At 46.2% G+C, this 26,468-nt stretch overlaps 1 protein-coding gene across 8 annotated transcripts in view; it reads right to left on the reverse strand.

Annotated features, from left to right (window-relative positions):
* Positions 1 to 94: 94 nt before the first annotated feature.
* The window catches only part of LOC144152780 (transcription initiation protein SPT3 homolog), a 706,894-nt gene continuing 680,520 nt past the window's right edge, over positions 95 to 26,468 (reverse strand). For all 8 annotated transcript variants that reach the window (XM_077684230.1, XM_077684231.1, XM_077684235.1 and 5 more), the window contains 6 exons: positions 23,332 to 23,407; positions 22,441 to 22,562; positions 13,604 to 13,759; positions 9,153 to 9,266; positions 4,056 to 4,129; positions 95 to 298 (listed from right to left, as the gene is read on the reverse strand). In XM_077684230.1, coding sequence (XP_077540356.1) covers positions 4,085 to 4,129; positions 9,153 to 9,266; positions 13,604 to 13,759; positions 22,441 to 22,562; positions 23,332 to 23,407 — 513 coding nt within the window. In that variant the 3' untranslated portion in view covers positions 95 to 298; positions 4,056 to 4,084. The remainder of the gene's footprint in view (positions 299 to 4,055; positions 4,130 to 9,152; positions 9,267 to 13,603; positions 13,760 to 22,440; positions 22,563 to 23,331; positions 23,408 to 26,468) is intronic.

A 26,468-nucleotide genomic window follows, 5' to 3' on the forward strand; every position in this document is an offset into this window, starting at 1 on the left:
ACAAGGATAATCAATTTGTTCTGCAGCCGCACCCTCGCCTCTGTGTTCCAACCAGCATAGCCAGCGAATCCAGAAGATATAACAGAGACGAGAGTTGCACATAAATTGTTTTTAGTTTTAGAATTGGAAAAAACGCGATGACATGACATGATGCAATGTTTTGCTTTGGTGGATGGAAGACATGCAGATTTGCATTAGTGCCCCAGCCAACTTGGGCACCACTTGAGTGAAATCAGAAAATGAAGTTTAGGCTGCTCGAGAGTGGCTTTGCACCACTAGACATCTGTAGATGTGGCACCTGAAAAAAACAAAGAAAGAAAGAAACAAGTAAAGCAGGTCAGAGCCGGCTAGGGTGAAGAACGTGACCTGTAAGAAACTGGCAGCCCAACAACAAAGAAAGATGGTTGGAAACCAGCTTTTTGGGCACTCCAGCAGAGATAAGTAGATGCAGCCTTAGAACCTCTCAATCCTTTGTTATGCTAAAGGTATAATTTGAAAACAGTGCAAATGTACTGCCCTGACAGTTGTTTCCTAAAGCTGTGAACATTGCTAGCTCATTTTTTTGTGTGAACATGCACTGTACTAATTCAATGCTTTCTCTGAAAAAGTGCGTGAAGCAGCCCTTTTTGCACAGATATACTAACTTACCGTTTGAGGGAAATTCAAATGCAAACAGTGAATCTTTCAGCATGGAGGTATCTTGGGCACCCCATTTGCCAGTCCCCCACCGTTTGCGTGCTAACTAGGATAAGGTTTGGCATAATAGTGGCATAATGGTTTCTAAGCCTACTCCTACAGACCCACCCGTGTCAGGGAGTATTTTTAAACAGCTTGCAGAGTATTGCGGACTGGCAAATTGTGACCTGGTATGGCTTAAAAATAAATGGCCTGGCCCAGCCAATGTAGGCTCACAAAACCTGTCAACAAAATCACGTGACCATGTTGTTGTGAGCTATATATCAAACATGTCTTCATGATGGGGCGAATGTGGCTGTACAGGTCAACCAGAGATGCGGCCCGGCTGTGCTGAAAATACTGCGAAATGGCTCACAGCAATAATTATGCATGTGGTGTATCAAGTGAAAGCAGGAACATGAGGCCAGCAAAGCCAGACAAAATTACTTGAAAAAGGACTCAGTTCTGTGACTTCTGTCAAACTAAAATCACATCCTTTGGGAGTGCCCCCAATACATCCAAATTAAAAAAAAAATACACTAGAGAGTGGCTGACCTCACCTAGAAGAGAAGAGCAGCAACGTGACCTGACTGACTTCATTCAGGAAGCTGTCAGCAGAAGCCTAGACCGAGGCCTCTGAATCTTGCAACACTCCCTACAACTCCTCCTCCCTTTCTACCAGTCAATAAAATATGATTTATTTCTCTCTCTCAGCCATACAAGTAACACTGCACCCAACGTTGATAACAGAAGACAAGACTTCTAGGATGTCCAAGTCGAGTTCACAATAGAAAAAAACGCGGTCCACTGGAGCCGTCGTTCCACGAAAACGCAGGGCCAGCTCCACCAGGCGAGACAATTTCGCATTATACAGCGGAGTATGGTAATTATCAGCCATTTTTTTACCAGAAAAAACTCAAGAAACGTTTAAACGCTTTTAAACACTAAAGACATAACCATCAGTGTGTGAATAGCAAGTTAACATTCAGGTAATACGATAAAAAAAAAAATAGAGGCCCCACTACGAATGCCCAGTCACGTTTCTTGGTGGCGGCTTTGGATGGTGAACACCAGTCAAACAAACAAGATCCTGTGATGAAATTGAGACCCTGCCAGAAAGTGGCTGGCAGTCACTATTGCTTTATCTGTTTTCTTCAATATCTGGATTATTTGCTAGAATTTTGAGAAAAAAATTGGTATTATTCCTCAGCCAATGCACGGCAACACTGGATTTCGGACACCTTAGATTCGACACGTTCCTAACCATACCAAAGGGCACTCCACAGGGGTCGATAGTATCCCCACTTTTCTTCAACCTAAGCATGAGAGACTTACCTCCCTCTACTAAAAGCCATCCCAAACCTACACCATGCTACATACATGGACGAACTAACGCTCTGGGTCTCCACTGGATCCCTGAGCAACCAGCAGGATGCACTTCAAGCATCCATCCAAGTGACCTAACAATACTTGCAAGCCTGAGGACTCGAGTGTGCCCAGTAAAAATTTGCCCTTTTGATGTGCAAAATAACTTATTTTATTTTATAAAAAACATCCAGATCCAATACCAGATCCAGTGACTTACACTTACGCATATCCTAGGCCTCAGCATGCCAAAAGATGGCTCAGGTGCCCAGACTATCCTCCCCTTGCAATGGACTCTCAACAAACTCATGCACTTCATCCGCAGAGTTTCTAATCAATGATTTGGGCTACAATAAACTGACACCCTGCGCATCACTTGCACCATCCTTATTAGTCAGGTTATGTATGGGACACTACTTGGCCCTCAAACCTGCGGACAAGAAAAAAATAAACATCGCCATACGTCAAGCCTACAAGGCCACTCTTGGACTACCTTCAAAAACAGTCACGAAAAAACTTCTACAGCTCGGCGTCCAGAATACATGGGAGGAAGTGGACAAAGCTCATTGCCTCTCCCAATTCACGCGGCTGAAGCTCATGCCAACCGGCACGGGTATGCCTATCCGGCTTGGCTATAGGCCTGCCCTAAAATAAGAACAGGAGCAATGCATCCGTCTAGCCATCTTACACTCCATCAAAGTATAGATAGATAGATTGTAGGGTTTAACGCGCCGACGCAACGCAGGCGATGAGGCGCGCCGTAGTGGAGGGCTCCGGATTGATTTTGACCACCTGGGGATCTTTAACGTGCGCCGAAATCTCGTACACACGGGCGTTTTTGCTTTTCGCCTCCATCAGAAAAGCGGTCCATCAAAGTATCATTCATGCCTAGAAATATTCACCCCATCTATAACAAGGCATGCCGAGAAGCCTGGATACGAGCTCTTATAAATTGTTTTCCGTACTTCCCCTTTAATCAGTACATGGATGCCTCTCCATACACCCAATGACCTGCCCACGCCGAGAGCGTCACCGACACCAATGGTGCAGAACTGAAGGCCGCTACAGTTCCCACGACATCCACTGAGGCAGCAGAAGAACTTGCCATCGCTTTAGTTGCCACCACTCATACCTTACTGTAATGACCGACTCCCAAGCCACCTGCCACAGCATCCTGTTAGGTCACATATCACCCGTGTCCCTCATAATTCTGCAAAGTGTGTGCCAGCTCCTGGAAATGCACATCATCTGGACCCCCTGGACATGAGTCCTTTCAGGGAATCGAGGCAGCACACGCCGCTGCCCGCATTCATACCCACCGGGCCGTTTCTCAAGATGGCAAAGACACACCATTCTCTCGCTCTTCCAAGCCTGTTCCACTATTATCAAGCACAGAAATCCTACCGCAGTACCATCATAAACGACGACACGTCCATCTAACCAGAGCCGAGGCGACTGCACTTCGCCATGCCATGCACCCTACCCTTTACTACGCTACCTGTAATTTCTGTCCCCAACCTGGCACCCTGTACCATGTGGTATGGGAGTGCCAGAAAACCCCATGTTTAATCTCAACCCTCACCCAACCTATGCCTGCCCACTGGCCAGCACCGACCTCTCAATCCAGCGTAGACTGCTGGAGAGGGTCAGGGCAACCAGAGCGGGTCGGCACTTCCTGCGCTAAAGGGGCCCCCCACCAAGCGGGCACACAACCATCAGTGCCTGGATCTCATCTCAATAAAGTTTTTCACTCACTCACTCGTTGTTATCGGGACAAAGCAGTCTTTTAATGAAAGAAACTTCAATCTGTCTTCATGGCTCCTTGAGGGCATGGCCAGAAATAATGGGGGAAGATGAGGCAGTGCCAGTATGGCATGCACTGTAGGCTTGTCAGGGTTACCTCACAAGCTGTTGTGGGGGGCAGGTGCCTCCCCACCCACTTGAATTTCCCACCACTTGGACACTGACCTTTTTCAATATGTAAAAACAAAGCAAAACAAAGAACAGCTACTTACAAGCAGGTCCTAAGCCTTGATGCTCATCTTCAGCAGCTGAGAAGACGTTTGCGAGGCCCTTGCATCTGTAATTTCTGTGTGAACACAAAAACACATTACCAATGAGAAAAAGGAATTACGGGGCAATCTGACATGGATAGGTGTGCAAACATGCTTCATTTGGTTCAATTTCAACACAGAGCATACCCAAACTGACCTCACTTGTTCACTTTATTGTGTGTGCATCCAACAGTTCTCTTTCAGTGCCTATTGCTCTTTCCTCCAATAGGTGCAGCGCCCCTTCCTCCTTTCGTGCCACTTCTGCATGCAGAAGCCATGCATATACATACATAGACACCTGTGCCCCGAGGCACGTCTGAGGCCTCTGCCACACTCCCCTCCAGCACATAAATGGCGGACACCGACATAACACGCCCCCTTTCTTAGCTACTATAGTACTATTTTGTTGTTTGCGCCTGCTCGGTGCTTTTAGGAGGTCTCCACTTCTTCATGCTTAAAGGGGCCATGCAGACAAAATACAAATTTGTTTTATTCGAAAGGTCTGGTGTTTTATAGTGCCCCCAGTGCTTGTATGGCAGCAAACAATGCTTTATTCACTGACTGAGAAGTTAAACAATTTAGGGAAGAATTTCAATTCTTCCACTAAATCGTATGTTCCGTGACATCTGAAATGATATATACGGGCCAAGTACTTAAGGGTTTTGTACGTATGCTGACTATGGTGCCAGCGAACGGTGGAACACCTTGCTTACCATCAGTCCTCCTAGATGGCACCACAATACTGCTCGGGACCACTGTATGCCCTCGCTTTGTTTTTCACCGGATTTATTCCTCGAAGTTTTGTTACAGTAAATAGGAATAGTTTCGTGAAACACTGGGTATATTTGACAAATAGAGTCACAGAAGACAATGTCACTTTGAAAACGTTTGCCAGTGTAAGCTCAACGTGCCAGACGGCTGTGCAGACATAACAGGCATAGTGCACTGGTGCTTCGACGTTTACGTGCACATTCGTAACTTCTATTGTTTACCCCACCATTGTTACAGATATAAAAGGAATATGCATTAAATTTAATCGTAAATGCAGTAGACTCTCGATAATTCGAACTGATAATTCATCCTTTCGGGTAATTCAAACGAAATTTAAATTTTTGGTTGCCCCGCTATTTTTTCAATATATTTAAAGCCACTTAATTCTAACTCTGTCATTCGGTTAATTCGTACTTTTTGCATATCCATACTGGAAAACATCTACTGCTTTTCCGCAAATATTTGAAAATTTGCGTGCTTATATAATCATAACAGTCCAAAAATGAAAAATAAGCACCTCAAGCCTTCAAGGAAAAAGGCGTTGCTAGTAAACAAACGTTAGAAATGAAGCACAGGTATGGTAGAACGTAATGTTTCTCAACTTTCTAGTCTTATTTACTGCTTCTACGATGAGAATTAGAAGAAAAATAGAATGAACAGGCCTCAAGAAACGTCTAAACATGACTGACAGCCTACACTTGTCGAAGCAGTCAAAACCATGCGGGCCACTGTCACAAGAACAAAACGAAAACCGCACCATCATGCAATCGCGTGTTGCGTGTCAGAAAAAAAAAAAAAAAAGAAAAGAAAAAGAAAAATGACACGGCGGTTCTGAGAGTGACGCGAACGGCATTCGGCTTGTGGACCTTACGCCTCCGCTTTCTGTTTATTTTGTGCAGATAGGGTTTAAAAACACTTATTAATTAAATAAATGTTACTAAAATCAAAGCCTAATCATAACGTGTGTGTCACCTTGCCCAGAGTCACATATATGAGAACTTCTGATAATTCAAACTTCGGATAATTCGAATGAAATCCTGGGGTCGCCTTGAGTTGGAATTATCGCGAGTTGACTGCAGCTCGTTCTGCAAGCTTATAAGCCCTGCCTAACTTGCATTTGCTTTTTCCAGCCTCAGTCAATCGCATAGCTGCCCATAATGCATCATGGCTTCTAGTGCGGGAAATGAGCTAGTGGGTCGCATGGCCATTCTCTTCTTACCTAATTATATTGCTTATTTGAGTGAAGTTTGCGTTCACTCCACCATTACATTAGCCCATTACTACCATTACATTCCACCCCCACCCCACCATTCTTACTGCTATAAGAATAAGAATGGTGGGGTAAACAGTGAAGGTTACAAACGAACACTAAACATCGAAGCAGTTGGTGCGGCACTTTGCTGGCTGACACTGCCTAACAGAGCCATCGCATGCGTTGGACTTGTCTGACACAACATTCACCAATTGTTCGTTTGTTTGTTTGGAGTTGATTGATTGAGGGGTTTAACGCGCCGACGCAACGCAGGCGATGAGGCGCGCCGTAGTGGAGGGCTCCGGAATAATTTTGACCACCTGGGGATCTTTAACGTGCGCCGAAATCTCGTACACACGGGCGTTTTTGCTTTTCGCCTCCATCAGAAAAGCGGCCACCGCGGCCGGGAATCGAACCCGCGACCTCGTGCTCAGCAGCGCAACGCCTTAGCCACTGAGCCACCGCGGCGGGTTGTTTGTTTGGAGTTGTTAATCTCTATGATTGCATGAGTGAATGTGTAGTGGCATCATCATCGTCAGCAGCCGCGCCCCATCATCATCAGTAATGCAGAGGATGACGCAGACAGAACACGATGGCCTCCGCGCTGCTCGGCCGCACTCTACGGGCGCTCTCCGATTCTCGGGCCCATGTTGTCGTCCCCATGCAACTCCGAATAAATGTAGGCCCTGCCGCACCGTCACATCGGCCGCCTACATAATTGGTGACCCGGACATTGGCAGCATGGAGCCCCGCTTCACCTTCAACCTGCCCCCCTACTCGGCCTTTGAGCACCGCCATCCCGGAGACTGGTTCCGTGAAATGGCGGCGCACTTCCAGCTACGGCGCATCGACTCGCAGGCTGAGCGGTAACACACTGCCACAGCCTTGCTTCCGCATGACCTGTGCATCGACATCATAGAATACAGTGAGCAACCATACGACAATCTCGAGGTCCTTGTGATGGCACGCGTCGGCACGAGCCCTGCTTGCCGTAATGACTCGGCATCGCTCCACGTTGTTGCCTCCTAGCACGGCACGCCAAGCATTGGAACGGGAAGCACGTCCAAAGGCTTGCAGTGTCGCCTGTGTCCTTGTGACGAGCCTGTGGCCGGAGCACGGTGCTACGTTACATCACCACCTGGCTTCGCTGAACATCCGACCTCCACCTCGACTCCTTCCATGCTCTCTGCGACCAACGACTCAACCCCTGCACGTTGACACTATCGCTCAGTACGGTGGCCTTTCCATCTCGCTCCCCGTTCTACCCTGAGAACCCCAAGGTGTGGCTTTGCCAGATGGAGTGCTTTTTTTATCTCTACGGTGTTACGACGCAGCAAAACCGTAACTTTCTGATCCACAAGCTGCTTCCCTCCAGCCTGGCCTCCATCTTGCTGGAACCTGGAGCCCTCCCTTACGACGAGCTTAGGGCCTTTCTCTTGGCGCGGTCCGGTCGGTTCCCGAAGCCATCCACGCCAGCCACTGAGCCTTGCTCCACGGATGTCCCATCCCTGCTGCCTCGCACCAGCCCGCTTACAGCGACAGCGTTGCCGTGCAGCAACGATGCCATGACGACGATGGCCCCATCATGCATCATGGACCACAGCGATGCGGTAGCATGTAGAGGAGACTATGCCCCCCACCCCTGCAGCAGTCTGTCCACCACCGCAGCTGCGCTGCCTCCATGCCCTACTGAACCACCAGGGTGGCATTTGTGGCAACCGCATTTGCCACCTTTCGGGCAAATGTCTCCCGGGGACATAGGCGCCACTTTGGCACCTAACACACCATGCTCGAACATATGTCTTGAGGTGCCAGTCCAAGACGCTGTTGTCCCACGCATTTCCACCAGCTGCGAGGTTGCTGCAGCGAACACTTCATTGAAGTCATCACGCGATCTACCTTTGTCTCCTGTCACCACCTCTCATTTAGAGGCAAAGTGCAGCGCACTGCAGCGATTGCAGATGGCCGCCGGTCAGATGCTCATCATGGCATCCAACAGTCACCATCCTGCAGTAGCGCAAATAACCGTTCATTCTGGAAAACAAGCGCCACGCGTTCGGCTGACCTGTGCTCGCCATTATCAGTGAACCACCCCAGCTGATGGGTTGGCGCGTGCACTGCTGGGGCTGATCATGGCTCGCCACATCAGACGGCAAACGCGACACGTCAACTTTCCATCCCAAACATTTTGTCACCATGGACACACATTTGTACATAGTGCTACACCGCGTTCACCTCTTTGCTTCATACTTCATTTTTTCCTGTTTACGTGTACATAGCTCCTTGTGGCGCTCTTTCATCCATTTTTCACGTGCTTTCAAAGAGCCAGTGATAGGGGAGGAGCCCTGTAGCGGCATCAAGCTCCTTCTGCCGCTCTTTCATCCATTTTTTGCGCGCTTTCAAAGAGCCAGCGCTAAGGGGGAAGCCCTGTAGCGGCATCATCATCGTCAGCGCCTGCGCCCCATCATCATCAGTAATGCAGAGGATGACGCAGGCAGAACACGATGGCCTCCGCGCTGCTCGGCCGCACTCTACGGGCGCTGTCCGATTCTCGGGCCCATGTTGTCATCCCCATGTAACTCTGAATAAATGTAGGCCCTGCCACACCGTCACTGTGGCCGCCTACAAATGTTTTCCAATGAAAGGCATGCCCGTGTCCATCTCTGACGCACCAGGTAAGAGGCCAGGCATCTAGATACATGACAATAACATTGCAATGCCCAGTTTGCCCTTCTACACAAGGCCGAGCATCCGCTGCTTTAGGTGAGATGGCCGGTAGGAAATTAAGAGCAACAGGCCTCCGCCCAATTACACAGGAGAGGATGAGAAACAAACAAACAAAAACAATGCTGAGAGGTTAACTAGGCTTAGAGCCTAGTTGCTACCCTACACTGGGGGAGTGCTTTTCAGGAGTAAAATAGAGGGCAGCCCAAAAACGGGAACATGGAAGCAGAAGCATGCGCACACTCATACTCCTTTCTGTCAGGCAATGACACCAGGCTCTGGAAATGTGATGGGGGACACACGATACGTACTCCAAAGCTGGCCATGGGTCCATTCCAAGTCCAGTATCGTTGCATGGCCTCCATTATTTCATCTGGTGTGATACACTCATACTCGAGGAAAACGCCCGTGTCGTTGCTGCCATCCTAGAGGAAGGAAGAAGCTCCTCTAAAGCAATGGACTCGTCTTTGAAGAGCAACAATAACGGTGGGCTCATGCAGCTTGTCAGCTTATGCGTGCATATCTGGCTTGTGCTTTATGGATAAAGGCCAGCTAACATCACAGGTGCCCCAAGTTGGCTACACATTGGCGCTATGGCGAGAACCCAGAGCAAACTTCTCAGAAATGGTGCTAAGTCTTTGTCTTTTCATCTCATTGCACAACCGAAGAATGAAAAAATCCCGAGTAAATTGGCGGGTAAGCATTTTCACGACTACATTTTTCTTCTGTCTATTTTAGAAAAAGAATTAATACTTGTTGACTTATCTACGAACCACATGAACAAATGCTAAAAAAGGAAGGCTTTATTATTACCAAGCGAAAAAAATTTAGCTTTCAGCCAATGCTACAGCATTAGCCAATAGCTATAGCCATTATTCATTCCTTTGTAGTAAAGCAATGAGTTAAAGTGGCTATGGGTGATAGGAAAAAAACGATGTTCTTGAGGTGTTATGAAGAAAGAAAAAAAAATCACAGTTTATGAGAGTACTGGTTTGTGTCTGTTGGCAGGACACTGCAAAAGGTTAATAGCGCTAACGCAAATAAGGATGAAGCGAGAGGACACACACGGGCCGCTGCTTCCAACAGTTTGGGAGGTTTGGGAGTCAAGCCATTTCTTTGCTAAGGCCACAGATGCAGTGCTGACAAAAGGCAAGAGATAGCGGTCTTACCACATGTACACAAACTCTCTTACAATAGGATACATGTGCGGTTTGAAGGTAGGGGCCAGGTTGTGTTTTCTGCACCAAATAAACTGAGGAAGCCTTGCAGACTGACAAACCCTAGCCGGTCTACTAACCCTATGTGCAATAAAAAGCACAAAAATAGTTTTGTAGGTTGCACAGAAGTCCTCAAGTACAGCCTTCTGTTATCTTGCAAGAAAAAGTATATATTGCTCAGTATATATCGGTATATATCGGCCAAAAGTATATATCGGTTGCTCAATGAACTGAAAACCTCAGAGAACACAGCAAGATTGTAGAGAAAGGCTTAGTGGGATGGCTGGTGTTGCACTGCAAGCAATGTGGTTGCGACCCGCTGCTTGAGGAGTGTGAAATTGTCGCTGAACACAAAGATCAGCTGACGCAAGACATAATAGAGGCTTAGTCGATAGTAAATGTGGGAGACAAGTGCACCAGCACTGCATCTGTCGCCTCAAAGGAGCCATGAAGACAAAACCCAAGTTTGTGTTATTCAAAAGATTTCGTGTTTTATTTCGTGCCCCCAGTGCTTGTTGTCCGAATGGAACAATACTTTATTCACTGAGACATTAATTAATTTAAGTTAAACTTTTGATTTTCCCGCTAAATCGTGTGTTTTCGTGGTCTGCAATGACATCACACGAACCGACCGCTCTGCAGCCGATAGGGAAGCCTTGTTTACCGTTGGTGAACCTAGATGGCGCCACCATACCGTGGCAAGCCATTTTCTGCCTTGGGTTTGTTTTTGATTGTATTTAAACCTGGCTTGTTTTTGTTCGAGGAGAAAATAATCCTTTCGTGAAACATATTGCTCGCTCGACAAATATGGTAACGTAAGACACCGTCGCTTATGGTAGTCGGCCAGTGTCGTCTAAAACTACCCCGAAGCCCCGCAGTCCTGTGCAGCTAAACCAAGCATAGTGCGCGCAGTACCAACAGCAGTATGCGTTGGTTCTTCTATGCTTACGTGTGCTTTCGTAACTTCCACTGTTTGCCCCACCATTCTTACTGATATAAAAAGAATGTGCCCTAAATTTAAGCGCAAATAGCTCGTTCGGAAAGATTATAAGCTCTGCCTAAGTTGCGTTTGCTTTTGCTGCCCTCCGCCAATCGCAGAGCTGGCTGGTATGACATCAAGGTTCTGTTGCTGGAAATGAGCTACTAGTGGGTCACATGGCCATTCTCTTCTTTCCTAATTCTACAGCTTATTTGAGTGAAGTTTACATTAAAAGTGGTGTCAGTATGATTCTAACGAGGCAATCTTTTGAATGAACCGAACTTGTGTTTTCTCAGCTTGACTTTCCAGGTTGGGTGTCACACATTTAGATATGTATTATGATGTGTACCAATTTCACATGTATAGTATATCGGAAACCTTCTACAATTAAACAAAGTGTTGGAAGCAGTGCCCTGTGTGTATCCTCTCACTTCTTGTTTGTGTTAGCACTATTCTTCAAGGCCAACACGCAAACACACGTCCTTGAGCAAGGTGTGTGAAGTGTACACACACCCTGGCAGTTGTTCATGACTGGCCTGGTGTCTTCTCCTCTTCCAAGCTTTACAAGTAAACTAAACACCTGACTTCTGCAAAATAGTGTAACGCTTGAGCTGAACTACACAATGAAGCCAGAAAGAAGGGTCCAAAGCCATGTCTTAAGTTTCGCATCTTGTGTATAGTGTATTTTCATGAGCTGTAGCCACAGATCCTCTCCAACATGCCCAGTTTTCAGCCTTACTGAAGAATACACAGGTGCTGAAAACATGGTTGAAAGTAGAAGCAAGCACAACAGATAAGGTGCCACTTCTAACTGAACATTATTTTTAGATGGGAAGCATCTCTTGCTCTCGGCTCCATCGTCCATCGTCCGTCCATCCGCACCTCTCCCCCTACACTATAAAAAAAGAAATAGATAGCGGCGCCCGGTTCCGATCCCACGGCTATCTGGCCGCAACGGGAGCTACGTGGCGCTCTTCCCACTGCGCTACAAAACGAGACGGGAGCATGTGCTACGGATGCGCCTTATGTCCTTCACTCATTCAAACTACAGTCAAGAAGCTACTGATACAACTGAACGTCAACGGAAACGACGAACTGAAAACTTTAGAGGAGGATGTTGAATTTCTCGTGGGAAAGCTGTGGCGGGAAGTGCCACGCGCCTTGCAGCTCAACCAGAGAAGAGGACGAAGAGGGCGGGCAGCGGGGTAGGACCGTGAGCATGCAATAAAGAAAGACGAGAACCAGGAGGTGTTCGATCAGGTAACGCCAGTGTCGGTCTCTTCGCTGTCTCTACATGGGGGTTCACACTACGTTCCCATTCGTGCTCCCATAAATGAAACAACATAACGGCAACACAATGGAACCTACATGGAACCCCTATGATGCTTCGCATCCTCCTCATGGTTCACCACGGGAAGATGGTGTAATTTTTTTGAGGAAAGCTTGTACTGACAGAGTAAGAACACATGACGCCAACTTTGATGCCCGTTCCAGAAAGTCAGCGTTTACCTCTGGTAAGGCGATAGAAAATTCACTGATATGCTTGTCACCTGCCTTCTTAATAAAGTACAGTAATCCCTCATTATAACGAAATCGCTTTACTCGAAAAACCGCTTTATTCGAAATTTATTCTGGTCCCAACCCAAACGCATGCATTTTAGGCCGCATTACTCGAAGCGAACGAAGAGCTTGACCCGCTTAGAGCGAAGTGCCGAGCGGAAGCATCGGCGAGCGGCGGCGGCCCAGTGGTTCAGGCTGTTAACATGGCGGGTCAACGCAAGCTGGTGTTTTCCCGGCGATTGTCTTGCACCGATTATGCGCTCGATTCCCGCCATCCGACTTTAGATAAACGGTCGAAATGTGTGGTAAGGTCATTTAATTTCGTTTTCTAGGTAAAAAATGTCGTGGATGCGAAGGTGCGCGAACACCGACACACTCAAACCGTACAATTAGCAGTGTTGTCGACAAGGGGGGGGGGGGGGGGGGGGGGGGGGGCGGCGAGCTTCACGGCTTTAAACCTCGGCAAAAAATCGCCCAGTGATCATTCAAAGCCCTTAGTGCAAAACCAGTCAGTTTTCAGATTGTGCTGTGTACCCACAATGAGCTGTTAATCGTTATTTTTTTTTTTTTCGATCTCAAAAAACACAGCCTCAGACTCGAGCCACGGCATTTTCGGCGCATTTCATCGCGAAACACTCGTACCGTTCTGCCACTCCCAGACGCCCCCCTATTCAATGCTTACACATTCTGCCATCACTTTCCTTTCTCCTGAGTCACGGTTTTTTCAAGCTCTTGAATGGCTCATCCCTTTTTTCTAACAGTACACCAAAACACCAGGAATGACATCCCACTGGTTTTACATGTGGTTTGACGCTGTTTCCGTATGGTCAATTTAGCAATAACTTATCTGATGGTTGCTGTTACTTTCGTGTGGAGGAGGATCAAAGTTCCTGGTTGAGATCCTGCTCTTGGTTTCTTGCTTCAAGCTCCTCGACCGCTTATCATGCCCATTCAATCTACAAGTCTGCAAAACGTTCAGAAAGCACAAGCCTTTCGGGTACTGCACCTTCGACATTGAGCTCTCAGCCGTGGGCCCCACTGGCTTGTCCTGGGGGTCGAATAGCTGGCCAGGGTTGCCAGCCAGGCTCGGCATGGACCAGGACATTGGGTCGCTCGGATCGTCCTTTCGCTCCTTCTTGATGAGTAGGCACAAGTCCACAATCTGCACAACAGCACAGTCCAAGTCAAGCCAAGAAAGAGAGATAAAAGCGGAATTTGTCAAAATCCACACTTCACCATCACCATCCACCACTGTCCCTGGTGATAACAGCAATGTGCGTAGTAATGTGCAATGTGTAGTGTAATGTGTAGTGTAGTGCGTAGTAGTGTAGTGTGTAGTGTAGTGCGTAGTAGTGTAGTGTAGACAGCAATGCGTAGTGCGTACTGTATTTACACGATTGTAAGTGGACTCAAATGCAGGTCGACCCCCCCCAAAATTGCATCTCTGAAAAAGAAAAGAAAAAAAAAAAAAAAAAAGAAAGAAATGCGAGTGCAGAAAGCAGCCCGTTTGCACGCTGCTGTTAACAAGCGCCGAGAGTTCTTTGGGCCCAGGGCACTCATGATAGTCGGGACGATTCAGCACAACACAGAAGTGACACAAGCGGGCAGCAACACGGCCACCTAGAAAATCGTATCACAAAGAGAAGCTCTTCCGTCAACTACCAATACACCCATACCCCATCTATTCTTCCATCACTGATCGATATGCTCCCAGTAGATGTTAAAAAAGAACAGCTTTTGTATAAGCATGCGGAATAGCCATGCGCTATGGGTTGAGCGGGAAACTTTATTCCCAATCATGAGAACACATTCGCTGCCATCCATCGAAGGTACCGGCAGCGGCCACTGCCGCGCGACATCAAGGGCCCTATTCTCGACTGCACAAATTCACAGTGAGCTGTGAATTTTCCCGAAGTCTTTTCTGATTGGCTTTCAATTTTGGTCACGTGCTTCCGGTTGACAAAGTGGTTGCTTTCATCATTTTGATGTTTCCTGGTGTTAACAGGCACCAGTTCTAAAGTTTGCCTTATTTCTCTTTTACTGAAAGCACATAATTCTTGGCCGGGAATGAAAAACTAGACTAAATGCAGCGAACATGACAACATACGCGTCTTTGCTATTTGACAACAATACGGCTTGTATGTCACGCACTCTCTGTGATTGGCTGAGAAGGCGTGATATAATTTAAACAGCTGGCAGGAATGATTACGTCACACACTGGCAACTTCAGCCTGCGTAAAAGTGACGTAATGTTACGTAACAGCTTGAAAATGGCGGCTGCTGTCGCCGTGAAATAGGGCAAAACATTTCACCGACCTTTGGCACCGTGAAAACCCTGTGAATTTGCAGCAGGCGCAGTTTCACATGACGCGTGGTATAAAGCATGTTTTCTACACAAAAGAAATAATAGTTTTGACTGTTTCAAAGTCATCAATCACAGAGCATACAAAAAACGTACCATAGTTTGCCTGATGTTTGGCAATAAAATAAAAATTATTTGTTTGGCGTAGCAGCAACAAAAGAGGGCAGTACAAGCCTCTCCAAGAACCCAATGCATGGCATTTGTCCACACTCCTCCCAGTAAGCTGCTGGGTCACATGATCAAACGTAAGAGAAAAATAACAAAGAAAGGTGACTGTTTTAATCATTACTGCGCTGATTGAAGTCGAGCTTTACAAATGAGTGAATAGGCAGCATCGGTACACTCCGCGGTTATCAGGTGTACTGCCCTTATGCGTCATATGCGATGGTCATGGCCGTCTTTTTCTGTGATCACGCAATAAACTTGCAACGTAGCAGCAGGTGATGGCGTGGCGGCGGTGGCTGCCGGGAAGGTGACAACGCTACAAAGCTCGCATTGAAGCAGAGAGCTCAACTATGTTACTAAAAACGACTGAAAGAGGTAAATAGATATGGTAAAAAACATTGTGTGATGTTCTTTAGCTCAACATCCCCCTTTCGCTCGCTTTGGATCAATGTTACTCGATCGCCTTGTGGTGTTGACGCCAATTTTGACCTGCAGAAATGTGTTTCCCTTGCCAGCCTCAGCTACTGTCTTAATTTTTTAAATACATGCCAAGTGTTTTTTTATCTATTATGGGCAATATCTAATACCTAGGTTATGACCGTAATGAGTGAAGCGTCAAATTACACTGCATGTTGTCATAGCCATACGTGCTTCACGTCACTGATTGCTTACGTTGTGCTTGCGCAAAAAACACGGTGAATTCCCTGTGAATTTGTGCAGTCGAGAATACGGCCCCAAAACAAACAACATGGCGGCTGACGGAAACAGCCGCTCGCGATTTCCTTTGATTCGTGAGTACATTACTCGCATTCAAGAAGCCTTTCGTTCGTCTCTAATAGACAAAATGAGTATTACTGAATCCGTTAAATGAATGCACGGCGCTGATGTAGGTACAATCATATCACATTGTTCAGTACACTTTCGAACGCGCTGGTAGAAGGTTAGCTGCTCTAGGTACGGTGGACAAAGGGCACAGATCAGGAATGCCAACTTTCAAAGTCGGCATGACCTTTATTGACACCAGAATGTATGCAATGGTAGATGCTATGCTAAGACCGTAACCATAGAAACGAGGGTGTTACGCTTTCCCCAGCTCGTAGCACCCCTGATTTCTCATTTCTGTTGCCATTACAAGCAGCACAAAGTTCTATTTCGATTCAAAGTCGACCCCCAAACATTGGATTGTCAAACTTGAAAAAAAGGGTCGACCTACAATCGTGTAAATATGGTACATATCAACAAAATTTTATGATAAAATGTGATGCATGGTTTCCTGCATATGTACACCTGCCCAATTTTTTACCAATACCACGGGAGCATCGACCATTCGGTCGATCAGCGCCGCGTGATGGAGTGATACGGCAAACTGGGCGAGAGTAGCCGCATGTGCACTAAGCAAAGGCCACTGCTGCCGTCTTCTGCTAGGCTGTTCCAAGAGAAGACGGCCACCCCCGATTTTTGTTATTTGCTTATCACACTGCTTGCTATACACGAAATTTTTCTTCAAGACCAGCCACGTGGTGCCAACTGAAAACAGAGTAATCAGTGTTGCCGAACAAACCTTGCGCTGAACGAACCTTGCGCTCGTCGATGCTGGCTACCAAGAAATGGCCAAGCGCGCGCACGTGAGCATGGGCCTCGCAGCGGCCACCCGGCAGTTAACAAAACCAAGAAAATGCCTAGCACTCGTGAGTGCGTACCTCGCAATGACCGCCCAGTGTCCCCTGCACATGTTTGTCAAGGCAAGCATACCCACTTAGGAAGATTAACCAAAAGACTGGGAAAAAAAAAAAAAAAAAAAGGGGGGGGGCCTCACTTTTAGCATTTGCTCGGAACGTGAAAGACTCCAGCATTTGTCATAATCGTGGCAACACTTTCTCAGAACGAGAAAGACACGTCATAGCGTACATATATGTCATAGCGTCATGGCGTCATAGCGTCAGACACGTCATAGACACGTCATAGCGTCCAGGGAGATGTTCAATGATTATCACTTCGAAAAAAAAGAAAGAAGCTCACACTTATAGCAACAATGAAGGAGTAAGATTCATTGCGGCAGTGAAGAAGAAGCAAATCAGCTGCAATCATGGACTTAAACCATCATGATGATCCTGCAGGTTGCATACAGCTTTGCTATTTTTGTCCACAACAGCGCTGTGGCTATGGCTAAGTGGTTTGAAGCACTGGGTACATTGTTTCACCATTAGAAAGTTCGAATTCCCGATGGGACTTTTTTTTTTTTCAGTTGATATTTTGTACTTAGGTAAAGTTTTTTATACTGAATTCTCCATTCTGTGAGCTGCAACCATCCTTGCTCCATGAGTGAGCTGACAGACTGCGTGCTGAGTGACTTGGGCACAATGGCAAGTTCTCGTTGGCGTGGTGTTGCCATAAGCACTGGCTGCTTACAGGCCCAGTGCCACATCAGCAGACTCTCGGCCTGGTGCGAACATGCCTCTTACGATACAGGCATGAGCCAGGTAAGCTACAAAGGTTGGGGAGAAACGCCTCGCAGTTGAGTGTTTCCGATAACGTGGAGAACTTTCAGCCACTGCGTATACCTCGACTAGGGAACGTTACGATTCTAAGCGGTGCTGGCAGGCTTATCCAATGCATTCTACAGCCAACAATATGGCAGAAGCGTGGTATATTGATTCCTGAGATATCGAGAATGCCCAACCAACAATAATGTCAGATGCGAAGCATGTTTCACAGAACCGAAACCGAAACTGCTCTGAATTCCGATTTTGGGCATCGTACAATCACATCGCATCTTGAACGCTTGTCACTGCTGTTAGTTTTTGCGACGTCTGGAAATGTCGCATGGTATTATTCTTTCTTTCAGGCTTTATAAATTTAATACTGCTTTACCGACAGAATAAACAATGAAAAGTGTGTTTATCTGAGCCAATCTATGCAATGCAAATGAAAACAGAGGTTTGACCAATTTCTTTCAGTGTCCCTTTCACCAGAGTAATCAATTATTTGCCTATTCAGCAGGACTATAGACCCTTTGTTAATCTGTAATGGGCAACTGAAAAGAATATGCCTTGTGCCACTCGTAGCCACTATCCCACGATGACATCACACTCGTTTGTAATGTGGTTTCACGCTATCTCAGTCTCCAAAATTTGGATTTTCACCAAATTTAATGGTTTAAATTTTGACCATTTGATTGTCCATGCACCCATTCTACTGGTTAGACATGCCTAAAATCGGCTAAATTTAGCCCTGTGAATGTGTCAGTGTGCTGTCATAGCTGACATTGATAGCGAATTGGTACGCAGGATTTTTTCAAGGTAAACAAAGCTTTCAGAAACATTTGCTTCATTAAAATATGTACGCAAATTGACCAGAAAAAACTCACAGTATGGCCTACGCATTTGAGACTTCGAACTGGTACGGTAGTTTTAAGCAATGTTCACAGCTGACTTCAGTACCATTTTTAAGAAAAAAAAAAAACAGGAAATCCTCCAAGAGTTTGGAGCATGCAATGTATGCTCTGAGTTTTTATTATTTATTTATTTATTTATTTATTTATTTATTTATTTATTATTGCAAGTTATGCACAATTCTGCATAACAAAAGCAATTCCAAAAGGGTAACTTCTTGTCAACATCCTCCTCCCCCAATGTGGTGTTTTGACAACACACTTCCAAATATTGGTGACCCTTATCAGACTACAAGCAAGTACGTACAGTCTTACCCACTTATAACAATTTTGAAGTGCCACAAAAAAGTCATTGTTGTAACCAGTAATTGTTATAACAGGGTTCGGCAGAAAAAGTTACTCTTTTAAAGCATTTAGTGGTCTTCACCCAATATTTACAAAATGAAAATGTAACTGCATGACCGGCCACCCAGACTAAGCCATGCATGGGCCAAATGACTCTATAGAGCCCCTAGAAAAGACCACCGTCTTTCACATAGGAAGAAGTCCCTGCATAAAGTGTTTGACTTTGTTTTATTTCTTTTTGAAAATTGGCAGATTGCATGTTACTAAAGTGGCGTTGTTTTCTGCCTTTTTTAACAGTGGTGATCACCAGTAGCCTAGAGGATCCCCTTTACTCTGCTGTAGCTTTATTTTAATCAAGACACCAACTTTTTCTGAGTGCTGGAAAGATAGGAGATGCCACAACTTATCTCATGTTTAAAGGGGTCCTGAAATGCCTTCCGCCGATGCATGGATGTACATGTAACCAAATAAAGCAATGTATTAGCAATCTCCTCCTGCAAGAATTTTGTTAAAGCGATGAGTATTAGCTGAGAAATCGTAAATCAAAAACCGCGAATTATCGTCGCGCCGTATTTCCTCCTCCTTTCAACTGTTTCTTCGCTGTTGGCCTCCCCTCCCATGATGCTCCGCTCCTCAGCGGTGACGTACTTCCGCTATTGCGCTCCCACAGACTGCCGTCTGCTACGGGCCAGCTCTTTCGGCTTTTTCATCTCTGTAGACACCATGGACACAGGCTCGAAAAGCGAACGAATGACCTGGCCGCATGTGTGCGGCCTGGCCTTGCCCTTTCGCGGTGTACGTAGCTGCAGGGCTGCAGTTGGTATCGGCGGCGAACTCACAGCCGCGTGGGGAGAATCGTGCGCTCGTTCCCTTTGGTGCACCGCGCACAGTTTATCCAAAAAGCGCGGTCTCAGATGTGGCCCCGCTGGTGCCGGGTGTTATTTTGCGGTGGTTGTAATTCCTACTACCGGCGGCATGTGAAAAAAGACATTTTCAACCGACACAGAACCCGTGCACAAAACGCGCCGGATCGGATCGCTTTATCAGCGGCGATGAACGTGAAGGCGAAGAGCAAACCAACGCTGCACTCGATCAGCGAGAACCCGTGTTCTGACAAGCTGCACCCATGTGTTGCATTCAACACTGACGGGAAAGCATTTGTTTGCACTTGTTTGGATAGTCGTAAAATGTCCAAACACTCCGGCACTCCGCTAGCAGATCAGCCGGCGAGACATTTTGGAAAACATTTGACAGATGGCGCCGTATGCATTAGTGTGTCGCTACGCAAAACTGATGAGACGCTCTACTAAAACTCCCATCGCGGTGTCACGTAGCGGGACGCAAAAATTTAGCGTTTAGCGTATGCAAAGGCCACAAACGCTGTACTAAAACTCTATTAGCAGCAAAATAGCGTGCGTATGTGAAACCGCTTGCGTTTACAAAGCTGCACGCCGAGCGCGTACGTTTCAAACCTAGTGACATCGTTTAAATACACTGGCAAGCACAGTGTAACGTAGTCAGATATCAACCGTATGCTCAGGCGACAAGCAAGAGCTTGTTTTATGTGGGGCGGAGATTGCGCATAAAGGCCCGTTCGCACTTGCGACGAAAGCGAGTGAGAGCGGCAGGAATTCCGTCGCTTTGTCGCGCGACGATCGTTTTTGTCGAATGGTCGGGACAAATTTTGGTTGCGCGACAGAATTCCCGTCGCTTTCGCTCGCTTTCGTCGCAAGCGGGAATGGAAAGTTCTGCCGCTGCCGTCTGCTACGCAGCTCGGAGGTAACCGCGCGATCTGCTCGGGCCGGATGAACGCGCACACTCCCGCACGGCAGCGCCCCAAGCGGCAGACGGCCGCGTACATCGCTCCCGGCGCCCGCCTGGAGCCCGCCCTCGGCACACTAGCCAGTATATTTCAGGCACTATAATGGAGGAAAGATTTTTTGCTTCCGATGAACCTAGTTCTTTGCCCCTGTGTTTTTAAATCGTGAAGTGGTTAGCACGTCGTCCTCACGCAGCTCTGTATCGTCGTAGCATCGCTGATTGTCCGAACGAAGCTTGCAGCTAAGCCAATGCAGCGACCGAAGCTGTGTGTGTGTGTGTGCATCGCCTCCTGTGTGTTGTGGACGCGTTCGTTTCGCGATGAAATGCGACATTGTACTTCTGCGGGTGGATAGTGCTTCCCATGGTCTGGATTATCTTTCTCGAACGACGTACCACTCAACCTCGCATTTGGTATGTGCAGTGTGCCTGGCTAAAAGCCTTCTCGCTTGCGCGCCAGAGTTGTGACTTGCTGCTCGTCCCCGCAAACCGGGTGTGAGGTGAGTGCCGAATTTACGACGGGCAGGAGGAGGCAACTCATCGTCTGTCAATCGCGGTTCAGACTTGCAACGCATGTTGTGACGTTGCGTTCGTTCGAAACGGATCTCTGGATTGTTTTGAAGTTGAATAAAATGTACGCGTCAAACCCGGGCATTCGGCTCAGGGCGTTCTCTGCGATTGCACCAAAGAAGTGCCACGGGACTTTCTTTATGGTACGTACTCACATAAGATAAAATCCACGTCGTGTTATGGCCGTGTTGCATTCAATACAAACGGTTAAGCGTTTGTTTACACTTGTTTCGTTTGTCGTAAAATGTCAAAGCACTCCGGCACTCCGCTGGCAGATCAGCCGGCGAGCCGACGCTGAGCAGACGACTCATCTCTTTGCCGGAAGTGCGTGAAAAAGCCGCCCAATAGCAGGATGTCTAGCTCATGACGAACATCTGGGAATCGATGATGTAGACATGTGAAGATGGCGGCGTCCAAAAACACGAAGGAAAGGGTGAGAAAAAAGCGACAAACTTTGCAACAAAAGTGTGAGCTTTCCGCTGCGCGTAAAAGAGTAATACTTGGCACAGGTGACGTTGGCGACCCAATCTAGCGATTGCGCTAGTTCATTTAGTGTGCTCAAAATGCCTTTCAGGGCCCCTTTAAAGTCGTGCCTGGTCACACACAATGCACCCATGATCTCTCACAGATCTTCAAATACTATATTTTACATGGGTTCATACCGTCAGGGTCAATTGTTATAACCAATAAGGAAAATGACCACTGTAATAAGCGGTTTACATATTTTAACATACAACATATAGCAAAGTTGATGGTGGCACGATTTTTCATTGTTATATCCAATCCATTATAACTGGTATTGTTTTAAGTGGGCAGGACTGTACACCCTATACAAACTGTGCATGAGCAAACCATGATATAGGCTAACATCAACCCTCTTAGGGCGTGTGTTTTGAACTGCCTGGCAGTGAAAACATTACTTGTGGTGAAACATAGTGTATCTTCAAATGCAAGCTATTTGAAGACTGCATTAAGGGTGTGTAACAAGTGTATAATTCACTCATATAAATGTTACGCATAACCGTGCTTATAGCAAAGTTGATTGAGATGACAAATTTGAAAGTAAGTGTCTGAAGAAAGAAGCCTCGCACTACCTTCTCTGACCCTAATGTTTTTTATGTTTTTTTCTTTTTTGGGGGGGAAGGGGGGGGTATAACAGTGGCTGACTAAGCTCACAAAAGAGCCACCTCACCTGAGCAACAGTCTCAAAGGCCATGTAGTTGAAGACCTCCACAGCTGAAGGAGACAGCCTTGACTCGCTCTGAATGTCCTGTAGCAGCCATTCCTTGAATCGCGCTACCTTGTTCTTGCGACCTGAACAGCACAGAAATGAACCATCAACTGCCGCACAAAAAAAAAAAAAAAAAAAAAGGAAGAAAAGAGACACCATAGGCACAAAAATTGGGCACCCGCAAAACAAAAAAAAGCAATGAAACTTGCAACCACAGAGATGTAACGAATTGAAATGCCTTCAGTGAAAACCAGCCACTAGTGCACCATCAGATTGGATCGATCCCGGTACAGAAGCTTACAGATTGTGCGAAAAATGTTCTAAATAAATAAGCAGAAAAATTCCTAATTTGATACACAGAAGATATGCATTTAGAAATGGTAACCTTCTGTCTATAACGCCAAAAAATTTCCGCCATAACTTTATTCATTCGATGCCCCCTCTGGATAATGTGCAGTGGCCAAGTCCAAAAGGCATTCCAGACTGGCAAAGTAGTACCCAAGTTTCTTACGAACTGTATAGAAATTAGTTTCCTAAGAAAAACTCGATTTGTTATACGACTGACAAAGCCTGGCCCACAAATTTTGAAAAAACATGAGGAACGTGTCCAAATTTAGAAGCTTCAAGGGCCCTTGAAAGCTTTTCCAAAAACAAACAGCTTCAGAGGCTTCTAGAAGACTGTGCAAAACATAAATGAATTGAATACAGCTTGCTCCTTTCAACAAACGTAATTTGTGGTTACCACAGCTAAAGATGCAATGCCTTGTGTTCAGTGCCCACATTTCACTCAAACAAACATGCTAGTGCAACGATCAGACAAGTACTGAAACAATGTTATCTTTGGCCTCTTACAGAAAGAAGATGCTCTTGCAGAACAGTAGTCCATGTACTGGGCTCGGTCCATGTATCTTGTGCGGGCATCAGCTCTCTGCATGGGAAGCATGAAGGGGAGAAACAAGCAAAAAAAAAAAAAAAATCACAAGGACAAAGAACAAAAGAGAGGGGTGGAGAAGACACTCAGACAGTTCTTGCAACACCATCAGGATAACGAAACTTTTAGCTGCGTTCCCAGCTCACAAGATGACGGCAAATACGAAGCTCTCTTCCCCTCCAGTGAAATCCTGAAAATGGCCTTTTAGCTTGTAATGGAGTTGGGATGACCTAAACTAATTGAATTTAGGTAATTATTATACTGGAAAAGTTTTGCTATGTTACCTAAGCTCCTCAGCTAGCTCCTTGCCACAAACAATGTTTTCATGCAAGTGAGGACTGGGAATTTCATTAAGACCACTGACACTGGATAAATTAATGATGAGAGGTGACTAGCCCTATTAAAAAAGCTTTACAGTGAGCAAAAATTAAAATCCCTAAGCATGAGCTTGAGCTAATAGTTTTTAAAGTAAAGCTTGCTACCCCTGCCACGCAAAAATGCACTGCACGAAAACCAACTTTACACAATAGGAGGGCACCTAATGATGATGATGATGAAATGCAAAGCTTTCTTTGGAAAGTAAAAAAAAATGCTTCCTGTAGTTGCTCCCTGGCGTTACCAACTGTAAAAGGTCTGCAAGCTGGGCTAGTTGGACAGACATATTCTTGGATGAAACCAGCGTGAACTTCAACAAGGACAAAGAATGTGGAACACAAAGACAGCCGCTGGTCGAAGCAGTGGCGGTCAAAGCAGTTTGAATTTTGGACTCTTAACTCAGGCGGCCTGAGAGAAAGCTTCACGTTTTAATCATCTTTCTCTTAATGGGGTACTGACACGAAATTTCAAAGCTGAAATAACTATGCAAAATGTTTCCTTTAGATTTGGAGATAACTCCCACGAAGTTTCAATCATAACCGTTAAGCATAACATTTTTTAAATAAATTTTAACCTCTGTGCACAGCAGAAAGCTCACAGCCAGTACCTTTTCGTGATCGGCATCAGCATGACGCCATTTGCTCCTCACCCAAAACTGCCGCCGTCAGGGTTCCCGTGATATAGCCAAAGACTGATTGTGGTACGACGGGTAGAGTGACGTCAAGTGTGTTCTCCTGTCATGGCAGCCGCCTAAGTGTTTCTTCCATTGACACCGAAACTGACAAGAATAAACGAGGCTGTAAACAATTATTTATGCTGTGATCGACCATCTAATGTGCCATTCCATAATTAGTGGGCTGGTAGGCACCCACAGCAGCGAAAAAGACATAACACGAGAATTTCGTGTCAGTACTCCTTTTAAGAAAGAAGCCCTGACTTTTTTGATACGCAACAAATGTACATATGATTATGTTTCCACTTGCATGGGGCCCACAAGCTCTGTGTCTGCCATTTGAAATTCTTCTTTCTCAAAAGAATTGCAATATAGATGTAACCAACATAACCAAAACTGCGAGCGTAACATCGCTCTAAAATTATTGGCATCAAGTTATATTAAAACCAGGCCATCTCCCCTCACTTGAAACCTGGCGAGGGGGGAAGCATGCAGTGTATAAGTGTATTCTTGGTGCATTGGTATTTTTGCCCACGGAGATGAAACCGTTGAGGGGACAGGTATACAGCTTTGCTGTAAAAGTCTCTTGTCTTTGAAGCACGAAGCTCTCTAGCACGAGGCATACACGAGTGTCCCGGTATTTTTTCAGAGCGCATTACGAAGTGCTGCAGCGCGAGGCTAACATGTCGCCCAAAGAACCCACGGATGTATCAAGCGTAGGAAAAGACCCTGAAAAGAGTGAGTTCACTCATTGGGAAATTTGATTTTTGCATCTTGTAACCCACTTGTGCCCTCTGTGAGCACACAGTAAAACTGAAAGGTAGGCTCGAACACCAAAATCAAAACTGAAGCTGATAAGAAGACATGGAACGCTTTAGTACAGAAGAGGTGGCCAAAGACTCAAAACAAAAGAGATAAGGTAGGTATCAGTGATCGCTGCAGGGATAAGGCGCTTAAAATAAGACACATATCATTTAAATCCCTCCTTTTCTAAAAGAAAAAAAATTGGCCGACCATTACGATACTCCCTAATGTGAAATTCGAGCCCAGCTCCACAAGTTGCCTTGCTCATTGTTCAGAAAAAACTGGCAGAAACTATACTCTCTTCTGAATACATAGGCAGACAGTCTATATTAAAAAAAAAATACACTGTGAGTGGCGTATATGGCACAGACAATCTGTCTTGTGCGGAACATTTCCCATCAGCCAGTGCAAATGAAGTGGAGCGCGGTGCGACTGCAACGCTAATTGGGACATCGCGAGATGCAGCGAGCAAGTGCGGTCCACAGCAGTGCTGCAAACAGACTTCCATTCATGCAGCACCTTACTTCCATATATGGCATCGGTGGACACACTCAACGCATGCCTCACTGATTATGTAATTCGTGAACACACGACAGCGAACGCTACTCTGGTGCCTTCTCGTAGTGGGTCGCTGCCACGGAGCACCTCTTGCATGGCACCCCGCTTTCCTCCTCACAATTTCGCCATACTGTTCTCCTCCACTTTCCGCCTCCTCCTCTCTCTTTTTCTCTTTGATGTCCTCCTTGTTCTCTCGGTTACATCAAGGGATGCCATGAAACCACAGAGGCAGTCGCATAAGAGATGCACTCTAAAAGAATCTAATTTGTGAAGTACAAATAAAATCTGAAGACAAGGTGAGCAGTATTTCTACAAGAAAAGGCACAAAACAGCAACTCGTCACCCTTATCCTGTACAACAGGCTACCTATAAAATGTGTATCGTAAAGTTCCAAACACATCCACCCCCGAAACATCGCCCACCCCCCTTGAGGGGTGAAATATTCAATTTACTAAAAGACCCCAAAGATCGCCCACCAACTAAAATCACGCTAGCTTCGACGCCTTTGAAAGCCCGGGAACTCCTTTCGCGAAAACGTCCCGCGGCCGCGAACTCTGCCGCTGTCTCGATTTTGAACAAGAGAGACACAACCTGTCTGGCTTGACTGACAAGAGAAGGAGGAGGCGGTAGTAGATGGGAAGAATAAAA

Source organism: Haemaphysalis longicornis, unplaced genomic scaffold (genome assembly GCF_048455015.1).
Source record: "Haemaphysalis longicornis isolate Haplotype H1 unplaced genomic scaffold, Haemaphysalis longicornis Haplotype H1 scaffold_9, whole genome shotgun sequence".
NCBI lineage: Eukaryota > Metazoa > Arthropoda > Arachnida > Ixodida > Ixodidae > Haemaphysalis > Haemaphysalis longicornis.